Here is an 11,719-nt window from a genome sequence, read left to right on the forward strand (position 1 = left end):
GCAGGAAAGCTTTCATTTAAGCTATGGATGAAAGATGAATGAAAATGGCCGACAGTTTGAATGAATGGCAGATACTTTGGACAGGTGATCCTCCCCTTCCCAGTGAGGTCACGCAGCGAGGAGCTGGGAGCCAGCCAGCATGTTTCTGTGTTTGGCAGCGAGGCAAACACAGCAGACGCCCGTGGGTTTCCCAGCAGGCCTGCAGACGCTGACCTCACTCTCAACCTAACGTAAATACAAGACAAAGTGGCTGACCCAAAACAAACAGGCCGCACGTGCTGCTGCTGGGAACCCAGCGCCGCAAAACAACACGCTGCCTGGAAGCTACAAACGCACACGTGGTTCCACCAGAACGCCGGCCCAGAAAGGGAGAGGGGGGTTTATGGAAACTGACTCAACGATACGCGGACGATAAAAGCTTTCTATTGGCTGAGAAACAGGAAGTGTGCAGACCACTTAACACCAAGTTGGTTGGGAGACGCACGTAACTAGAAGAACCTCAAAACCAAACAATAAAAGACCTCAGGACGAGCAAGAGACAAACTCAAAATAATAATAAAAGGTTCAAATGAAATGCATTTAGACCGAAATGCATCGACCCGCCTGGGTTAATTTTACTATAAACATCACTGAATGAGAGAAATAGATCTGTCATGATAAATTTTGATGAACGATAAATTGTCCAGGACATTGCAATAAACGATAATATTGTTGTTTTGAGCATTTTCAACTACGACAACAGTAATGGGATAACGATGCAAGAAACATTCTCAGAGACCAATAAACTTTAAATTTCTGATAAACATTTAACCCTGGAACATGGAATTTTAAATATCCCAAACAAAATAAAACAAATAAAATTAACTATGAAATCTCTGTAAATGAAATTGTCCTTCAAAAATAAATAAAAATTTTTTTAAAAATGGCTCGAGACCAAAGCACCAGGCTGTAGACTTTAGTCTTTCAATTTTGGTAGAAAGAGAGAAAAGAAAAACCGATAATGCAAATGGAAACTGAGCTTGTTTTAAATGATCATGCGATTAATTGCTTAATGCAACAGGGCTACTCAGAACAACCTAAAGACAAACTCAAAAAAAAAATCTTTAAATAAAACAGTTTAGTTTTGCAAGGGGTTAATTCTACGTTAAACATTTAGCTGAATCAGACCAAGGAATAATGCTTAAAAAAATAGAACCACAAGCTCAAATGAACTTGTTTAATATTTAACCAAAAATACCAACTCATCTTTACTGAAAAGAAAACAGCACTTCCATTTTTCTTGTTTGAGGGGTTTTAATGCATCTTTTTCTCCCAGATATGTAAATTTTCAACCCATTTTGTTTCATTTGAACGCCAGATATCAATATAAAGTTGCAGAGATAACCGTCAGGTGATGAAGATTTGTAAATACTTAAGCTGCAAACAGCAGGACAAAATAGTGCAGACAGTAAGCAAATAAAACAGAAAGCCAACATTTTCAACTTCAACTGAGGAAGTTTTTACTTGTAATAACTGCACAGTGTTTTCTGTTATAGTCTTGTACAGTATATTATTACTACTACTATTGTTGTTACAATATTGTTTTTACAACTGAGAACTTGTTTTTTGTTAACCTTTACACCCGATGCTGCTGCTACACCTGAATTTTCCCTTTGGCTGCTTCTATTCTGTTAACTGGGAATCTTTTTAATAGAGATAAAAGGAGAAAAAAAAACAAGAAATCATATTACAATCAAGACTAGGACAAAAAAACTAATATTATTCTTATCCAGATTTGAAAAACATCCAGACTTTTAAAGACTTTGAAACACTTCAACATACCACAAATAGTCCGTAGATTGCTCAGATTTACACATTTCCCCGACTGTTTTTAATAAGTTTTTAGATATTTTAGGACAAGTTATTTGCTTTGAAAATGGTTGTATTTGTTTTGTCTTCTCAATGTTCCAATCAACGTGAACCAAAACAAAGAATATTAAAACTGATTTTTGATACATCTGAACGGATTCCACCCAGCTAATATTTCTAATTTTGATTATTTTAAATCAGCACCAGGTGACTTTCCCCATCTACCATTTTGTAGCTACTGCTGTTTTTTTACTCTTGGTGTTTAGATGATTGGGATGTATTATTTATATAATAATAACCACACATCTCAGAATTTACCTGTACATTGTTAAGTGTTAATATTATACACATTTCTATTGATTTTGGTTCTGATGCATCCTGATGCCGACTGATAATATGGCCGATAAGGACCGCAGTCTGATTGTAGATGTTCACTTTAACCACAAAATAAGTATAAAGGCAAGTGTAAGAAATTAATTTAGTTGAATCAGGAGCAACAATCTCTCATATTACAAGTTAACTGGTTCAAAGAGAAATTAAAAACAAGAAGGTTTTCAAAAAACTACAAATAATGTAACCCATGTCTAATTTGAGCCCTGTTGTGGCCACTTACTGCAATAATTTGCTATAAAAAAAAGCTCAACTATCAAGAAAAAATAAAATGTTTAAATACATGGATTTTTATTTTTTCTTTATGGGTGTAAAATTAAGGGATGAGGGCTGCATCATATAGAAAAACATGTTATAATAATTCAATGATTAAATAGTTTGTAATGTTAGTGGTCATTTGCTTTGGGTTCATCGCAAAACAAAACCAGAAAAGTTAGTCTATCCAGCTAATGGAAAAAACCTTTAAAGTCATTACTAACTAATTAAAAAAGTTGCTTCTGATTTACAATTATATTCATTAAAAATTATCTCAAAATTACATTTTTTATAGCAATAATTTCATCCAGCAAATTTTGGTTTTGAGAGAAGCGATATTCTGATAATAAATTATTTACTAGGAGGAAATGAATCGGCATAGGAAAAATTAAAACAAATCAAATGGAAGCATCTACAATTACCATGTTTACGTTCCAAAATAAGACTGAATGAAACTTCTGCTTTGCTTTCACTAGTGAATATAGTAATTGTCGTTTTATTTTTTTTAATTTACATTTGTAAGGTTCTGAATGCAAGCAATAATGGATTTGTAGCGAAAAGGAATGAAATCTTTACGTGATTGTCATTACAGTACAAGAGTAAATATTGGGAAGAAAAACTAAAAACTCTTGTTTTAGCAAATTTGCACATCAACGAGAAAACTTTATAAACAAAGTAAAATCTAAATGTCAAACTTAAAAAAAAAAATTTCTGTCTGAGTAAATTGAATAGGGAAAAAAGGTGGAAACTCAAAAAACAATTATTTTCCTCTAGGTATGAAAATAAAAACAGAACTATGTATCCCATCCAAAACAAATATCCAGGGTAATCTGAAGTAGGAACAACTACTACAATTCAAAGCACATTTTTAATAGAATCTGACACAGAAATTAATTAGCTGCTCCCAAATTATTATGTTAATAGATTTGTTACACAATCAGATGTTACAGCTGAAAAGCGCAGTTTTGTAAGTGACAGGTACTCTCCCTACACACTGTCCTGATGTTCTCCAGAGGGCCACATGCCACCCGGGTGCCCACCTTCTGTTCCATCTGGCACACTGAACCCCTGACACCAAACACAGGCTCCAAAGGAGAAAAAAGAATGCACTGGACTGAAATAAGTGTATGATGCAGCCCAATTTTCTCAGCATTTGAAGGAAAAATGTGGCAAAGTAGAGAAATGTCCTGAATTAAAAAAATATTTAAGAAAAATGGACCTCATCCACACAAAAATGAATCCAAAACATTTCCCCAACTAAATACAAAAGCACAGCTTCCCAGTAAAACTAGCTTGTCCTCCCAGTGACTTGTAGTGCAAACACATTGAAGAGAAATCCCTTCTTGTGAATGAGATACACATATCTGACAGCTGCACATGCTTGGTGACACCTCCTAATGTATTTACCGTTCAAACAAGAGCTGAAACATCACACAGAAAGCAAAAAACAACAACATGGACGTCAACAACAAGACATAGCAATTCTGATCAAATCATTCCAGCTCAGTAATGCTAACCTGCATTCTATTAAAATAAGAAAATAAACAATTCTGATCTCAACAGTCTTCTTTTGCTAACACACGGCAGCATTGTTGACATTTCTGCAAACTGATCTGAGAGCAGCAGCGCCCCCTTGCCTCAGCGCTCTGCTATTACGCCAACACAAGGGCCCCCTTCCTCACGCAAGACACAAAATGTCGGCATTGCTCAAGTCACATGACCCCCTTTGTACTCAGAAACCCATCTCATGCATAAATAAACCGGTAAAACACGGTAATTTTATCAAATACAGACTCCTTGTGTTTTAATTTCCCCAAAACATCCGTCCATGTCTAGCGAACGAACCGTTAACTGCTCCAAACCGTCGTGTTTCTCCTGAGAAAATTGGCGGCCATTTTGTGAAAGCTTGCGCAGGAAAAAAAGAGGGGCGCCTCTGATCGCTTAAAAATAAAACAAAGCTCAAAACTTCACATTTTCAAACCGTTAAAACATTACCGATTCCTCTTCTTTCTCCATCCCCGTCGGCATCTGCGGCACAGCCCGGTTAATGGATGCATATTCGTGTAGGTCGGGTAAATCCTCACAACGGAAGACGGGTAGTGGCTTGGAAGCGTCCAGCGCCCGTGCCCGAAACGACAATTTACTCATTTTTTCACAATTCCAGATGCAATATAAATCTATCCGATCTCCTAATGTTCACAACGGCACCGAGTGGAGCTTTCATTGATGTTTCTGTGCGGTTAGTCTCTAACGTTCGGAAGGTTCTAGCTTGTATTTAGGGCGTCGCCAGCGGAGCTGGGGGAAGGCCCGGATCTCGGTCGCTCTCTCTCGGACTGTTTTTTTCCGACGCTCCGCTCCCTATCGGTGGTTCAGTGCGCCATGGACAACATGGCGGACATTTAAAAACTCTTTTGCTCTGTTTCGCTCGGAGCGGTCCAACCCCCAGTTCGTGGACCGACCATTCCCACACGGTCCCGAGCGCTTGCGCGTTGCCGGGGTTGGGGGAAGGGGGTATTTGTTGCAAATCAACTCCGCTCCACACATCCACATCAATTATTGAAATAAACATTAGACATGGCCGAAATACGTAGTATGATACGGAATAATGAAAATAAATAAAAAACGATTCAATTTATTTTCAAAAATAGGATAAAACGCTAGAAAAATATTAAATATAGTCTAAATGAAACTTTTAGATCACAAAAAAATTATCAGCAGAAAATATAATAAGCGTACAATAAAACAAAAATTATGTAATAAAGACATGGCCAAAATGGAAGAGACGTAAACATAAAAAAGTTCAAATATTTTTTATGAATATAAAAAAGTAAATGCATGGTCGAAACGTAAAAAACAAATATCTAAAGATAGATTAAAGTCGTAAATAAATACCGCAGTAAACTCACAGACCACAAAAACTACTAATATACGTATGTATGAACAAAACATGTAAATAAAATACCAGGTTTAAAAAAGTGGCACAACTGACTGAATATTCCAAACCAATCCAACTTATATGACAAATAAATAATTAAAAAATGAAAAACAACACAGTTGTGTAAGTGATCGTTCAATTATTATAAAAACAAATTCAGGTTTCTGTATCACTTCTAGAAATAATTCCTCTTTGTTTTGCACTTTTATTCTCAATTCCTTACATTTAGATATATTAATTTTCCTATCAATATACAGTTAAAAGAATTTATACATGATAAAACTACTCATAATACTTAATATTTTATTCAACCCATATTTCAAAGTTATGCAATGCAGTAATTTTGAGCAAAACTAAATCAACTCCACCTAGAAAATAAGGCTGTTTATTGCTTTTTTTAATTTTATTTGGTGTGAAAACAAGAAAAACATGACTAACTCCCATCCCACCCATTGAACACCAAGGATGCAGTCGTTGCTGGATGAGCAGGAAAAACTGTTCAGTTCCACTGAACCTCATCAGCAGTGATGCCACAACTAACTGGCACATAAAAAAGATGTTTACTCCAGGTGAAATGAGTCACAGCGTGCACAATGCTGCCTCCGTCTGGAAGAACAGGGACATGCATGTGCACAAAATACAACATGGAAAAAGTTTTAAGAGTATTTGCTTCGAAAAAGATGCCCTACTTCATTTGGTAATATTCCTAAAATTCACAGAATAATATTAAATTTCCACTAAAGCGCCTTACCTGTTGATGCTGTGGTCATCCTGGGTCCAAGCAGAGAATAAAGGTTTTTATTTTCATTCTTAAACCCATAACTTCCACAAAGATGATCTGGAAACAAACAGAAGAGCTGAAATTTTAAAATCTGAAAGCAAATAAAAGAAAAGTCAGGACAAAACTGATGGAGAAAATTAGGTTTAGCAGAAGTTTGCTCATGTAAGGCTGCCGATAAGACGGATCTGCACACCAGCTGATGGTGATTGTTGGGCTTGTGCAAGCACACCTGGTGCTGCTCAGGTGTAGAAATAAAAGAAATAACTTAATTTTACCAATAGTCAGATTGCACAGTGTAAAGCTACATAGTTACAGGGATGAAACGATTAATCGAATTAATCCTGATTAATCAATTACTGAAATATTTGTCAACTATTTTAGTGAAAAATTAACTGCTAACTCCTGTACAAAAGGCCATTTAGGCCAAATATTTGAATTTTGCATTTAAGACTAGAATAAACTTCTTTATCTGTAAATATGCTTTATCCCGGAACTCCTTAAGTGGCAGTTGTAGATTCACCTGATTAAATTATGTAAATAAAATAAAATCCCCAATTAGGCAACCTTTTCTATTCAATTATTATTTGGTTAATCCAACAAATAATTGATAAATAATCTCTACGCTGTATTGATGCAAAGTCAAGCAAAAAGAGTTATGTTAAAAGTATTTTAGCGGCAAATGATTAGGCAAGAAAATTTGTATCTTTTTATTGAATTTATTCATGATTTGGTATAAAAAGTCTTAAGTGGTTTAGTGAAAATTCAGCAGAATATGGCTACTTTCATCCAATTAATTGATTAAACAGAATAGTTGATAGATTAAGCAATTAAAATAATCATTAGCGGCAGTCCTACACAGCTTGTCAGCAAATTATTAATTCAATCGTAAATTAAACCAGCAGGAGTTTGACACTTTTTATTCAAACCTGCTGCATGATGCAAAAATATTCCCACCTATTATAAGACAAAGTTTCTTAAAAGTTATTTTGTGTCTGCAGAAGTTTCTCAGCTGGAAAATAGATTTCTAACCCAGAAAGTGAGACAGCTGCTTCTCTTTTCCCAGCACGTCTGAAGTTTTAAATGTTCGCCAGAAAACATGATAATTAAATGAATAGCAGAGATGAATCTCTCAATAAAACACCAGATGCATCACATAGACCACATGTTGCGAATCAGCCTCTCAGTGTCTTTGGAAATACTCCTTAAAAATAATTGTTTATTAGCATATGGACAGGATGCAGATGATGGGAGTTTCTGTTGCTATTCTGTTTGCTTCTCCAAGATCAAACTAATTTAATCCAGATTAGGGCTGGACAATATGGCTAAAAAACTTATAATACAAGCGTTTCATACCAGTCGATGTTCATGGGTACAGATCAGATTTTAGTTTTAAATTTCTGAGATACAACCAGACTGTTGGTGTGATTTTTCTTCTTTTGTCCAGTTTTCACTGAACGCTGTTTTTTTGTTGTTTTTTTTAGGCAGTAATGAGACACAGTGGAGAAACCTGAAACTGCTACTGCGCAAGTTACTCAACAGGTTGTTGCTAGGTAACCACAGAATGACTGAGTTGCTAGGTAACCAAAGAATGAGTGAGTAAGTTGATTCCACCAACCTAGTTTAGCTAGCTGTTAAGAGGTTGAGCAGATAAAGTCTTTCCTCTGCCTACATCTCCCAGAATGCTGTGTGGCTCTGAATCAACATTCAGTGAATATTCTACATTCTAAATATTCTCAGATGCATTATCTACTCTATTGATATTGATCACATGACTACCGCTATTGATTTATTGTCCAGCCATAATCCAGATCGAGTAGTCCTCAAATGAAATCAAATTAATCTAAGAACAACTGCCTTTGGCCACATAACAAATTACAACAATAATTCAAATGTTAAAAAAAACAATTGCAAACACATTACAAGGCAAAAAAAAATTAAAATAAAAACCATAATTAGGAAGCCCAACAAATTCAACTTTCATACTGTATTAATGCTAAATTCCTGTGTTCAGAACTGGGAAATCCTGACATTCCAGTCAGAAAAATCTACTTTAAGTGGACTTTCCAAGGGAAAAGTGGGAGCAACTTGGCTTTGCATTTCAATATGGCCGCCCCTTGAATCAACAGTAGAAAGATGAAGTGAAAACGTGTTTATTTTACAACATAAACATGTAAGGGTGTATTTTAAATCAATGTTACATGTTCCGCCTGCAGCTTCAAACTGGACAAATTAAAAGCAGTGTTTGTTTATGAAAAGTAACGCTTAAAATGATTCTAAGAACTATTGTAAACAATGTTTATGGGCGTCGCAATGTTGAAATTCAAACTTCTTAACTAGAAAGCTCAGAGTTTCCACTTCCTGAGTAACTGGAACGCAGCATGAAAGACGTCAAGTAAAAATTTATTTTTAAGAAGAAAAACTTAAAAACACCAAAGTCTGTCTCGAACACATGAAGGTCAATATGAATGTCAGAGGTTTGCTGTGGCTTTTTCTTCCAACAGCCTTACAGCTAACTGCTGCATTCAAAATGAAGCCTGGATGACTTACAGCTTCCATCAGTTTCTAAGTGTCCAGCATGAGGAATAATGGGTCCAATTTGGAGGTGTGCATGCTTCATTTTAGCTCAGAGGCCTGTAGATATTTCAGTATACAGGAGGCTTGGTTTGTGGCAGGATATAAATGCATCACAGCATTGACAACTTCTGACTTTTAAAACGGATTTTAGAATTCTTTTAATTAATTTTTTTTAAATTTACTTAATGGAAACAATTTTGCAAAAATTCTCGTTTTTCATAAAATAATTTTGGCACTAGGATGAGGTTGTTTTTTTGAGCAAATTGAAATTGGTTTATTTTGTAAAACTGCATTGGAAACATTTTTCACATCACATGAGTCACATGATCATCAACCAGATGTGATTACTGGCAAAAACCGCAAAGAAGAAGAGGACAGGAAGTAGTCAAAAGTTGATGGTACAGCATGTTTTTTTTTTTAATGTCTTATCGTGTGAACAAATTTACTGACGTCTGATTTAAAATCAGAGTTGCGAAACTGTTTTTTTGACAAAGTATCTTCAGTCAGAGGCTTCTTCAATCTGCTGTAATACAGACTGCTAGAGGAGATCCTTTCTGCCCACAGCCATCAACTTTTACAACTCTTTGAATTTATTACAAAATATTCAGTTAAATTTCTTCAGTTTAAAACGATTAAAGTTAATCATTTTAGCTGAATGACAGAACTGTTCCAAATAAATTTTTCTAAATTTCACCAAAGGTTGTATGTTATTCACAATATTTCAGCTAAACCTGTCACAATAAGTAATAAAATAATTAATTGCATGATAAATTAAAATAAATGCAATAATGTCCAGTTGTATGATTTATTGTTTTTCTCTTTTCTCTCTTTCTGCCAAAAACTGGATGATGAAAGTCTTCAGTCTGACGAGCACTTTTTTAAAAGGATAATTTTGTTTACAGACTTCATCATTAATTTTATTTCTGTTTTGCTCATTGATTTTGAATATTTAAAGTCTCTCCCAGCTTCTGCACTAAATGTTCATTAGAATTTAAAGTTTATTGATCTTTGAGATTGTGTTCTTACCATTATTATTATTATATTACTTTAAAATGCTCTGAAAATAACAATATTATTGTTTATCGCAATAACTTCTGGGACAATTTATCATCCAGCAAAATCTGTTATTGTGACAGGGCTAATTTCAGCTCTTAAAATGCTTTACCCGTCTCAATTTTCATGTGATTTTGGTGTCATTTGATGCCATCAGATGTTTTAAATGAAACAGTATATAAACATTTGAAATGTTTATGATTGAAGACATTATTTTGGAGTGAAAACAGAGCTTGCACGCTTCCAGCTGACACACACAAGTGCAATGTGGGTGGGGTTTGTCCCACAATAGGGAAAGAGTTCAGAAAATCACAGGAAAGACCTGGAAAACTCAGCTTTTCAGCTCTCCTAAATGAGCAGATGTTTTCAGTTCTGGTCGGTTTTGGGGTTTTGTTTAAATTAACAGTGACATTTAAAGATGCAGATGTGGAGCCAGGTTGATCCTCCACCTGTTTTCATGAAGATGGGTTTGTGTTGGTTAGATAATATTTGCAGTGAATGATCCAGGCCGAGCAGTTCCAGGGCAGACCACAGGGATAGCCTGGCACTGTTCAGTCACACACCCAAAGCTGCATATGATCCAGCAGAAAAATGTTCCAGATTATCCTGCCATCAGCATAAAAGCTCCTCAAAAGAAGATGGTGTAATAAAAAAAAACAGACATCCTTTAACTGTCTCCTTCAACTGAGGTTTACTCATGAAAAATCTAACAAATCAAATTACATTCGGATATATATTATTATTTCAATATGTATTTATACATTTTTAAAATATCTGGATCCATCTTTTGGGGGTTTGGTGGCTTTAGGAGCCGAAAAACTGAGTATGGACTTGCAGTTTTACTGTTGAATTGCATCCAGCTGACCAGCCAGGAATTTGATTGCGTGTATGAAATCATCTGATGCCAGAAAACACACTAATCACGACGGGCCTCTTTATTTTGGCCATCAGAGTTAAAAACATGGCAGGAAAATACTCACCGAATGGATCTGTGTGGAAACGTGGAAGCCTTCGGGACAGATGGGGGAAATTTCTGCAAGTTTAACCAGAAGAAGAAGAAAAACCCGAGGGAGAGACGACAGAGAACACGACGCAAGCGAGCCACAGAGGGAGTTAACGTCAACGTTAGCCACCGCTGGTTCTACTTAGTTTCACGAACAGAACCAACCGGTGAGAAGCGGCCGGTTCCCGTTCAACATCCGGGCCGTCCAACGGCGCCTTTCAGTCGGTAAAAGTCCGTATTTTCCTTCCGTTGGTCGAAACTAGGGAGCTGGAAAGCAAAGTGCTACTGTTCGGGGTTAACAACTTTGCTGTGAAACACGCCATCTGATTGGCTAGCCGAAGCCACCAATCACTTGTAGAGAGGCTCCACAGGGGCTGAAACGAAACGTGATTGGCTGGCGCAGACACGAAATACAACGGAGATCCGGAACGCACGTTAACGTCGCCGCCATATTGCGAGGGGCATTTTTTCAGAAAAGTTCATTATGAAGGTAAAGATAATGATGTTCGAAATAAAAATCTTTTAACGAATAAAATTTTACTGTCATTATTTATATATTTTTATTAATTATAATAAATTATGAATAATTGGCAAATATTTCTTTAAATATGACAGGTTATTTTTGGAAAAAAAAAATTCTATAATTTTTTATTACCATACTTTTTGTTTTTACTATTTTATGAAATATTACTAATATTACTTTAGTAAAAAGTCTACATACTCTACCCACTTTAAGTAATGTCACTGAACAAGCAGTGATATTTTAAACAAAAATGATATTTAAATTTATTTGATTTAGTCTCTTTCAATATCCCACGTTTCAAACTTAAGGCCCGGGGGCCAAATCTGGCCCACTGTAGCTTTTTACATGGCCCTGTAA

At 35.7% G+C, this 11,719-nt stretch overlaps 1 protein-coding gene across 2 annotated transcripts in view; it reads right to left on the reverse strand.

Annotated features, from left to right (window-relative positions):
- The window catches only part of LOC102236478 (enhancer of polycomb homolog 1-like), a 43,762-nt gene extending 32,600 nt beyond the window's left edge, over positions 1–11,162 (reverse strand). The window contains exons 1-2 of one of the 2 annotated variants that reach the window (XM_023335155.1): positions 10,817–11,162; positions 6,180–6,266 (exon numbers count right to left, since the gene is read on the reverse strand). Coding sequence is in view for 1 of the 2 variants with exons in the window: in XM_023335154.1 (XP_023190922.1) it covers positions 4,489–4,641 (153 nt within the window). In the remaining variant the exon portion in view is untranslated. Of the gene's footprint in view, positions 1–4,488; positions 4,942–6,179; positions 6,267–10,816 lie in introns of those variants that run through there. The other variant, XM_023335154.1, reaches the window with a different exon arrangement.
- Positions 11,163–11,719: the final 557 nt, after the last annotated feature.

The sequence above is a fragment of the Xiphophorus maculatus genome, chromosome 6 (genome assembly GCF_002775205.1).
Source record: "Xiphophorus maculatus strain JP 163 A chromosome 6, X_maculatus-5.0-male, whole genome shotgun sequence".
Lineage (NCBI taxonomy): Eukaryota > Metazoa > Chordata > Actinopteri > Cyprinodontiformes > Poeciliidae > Xiphophorus > Xiphophorus maculatus.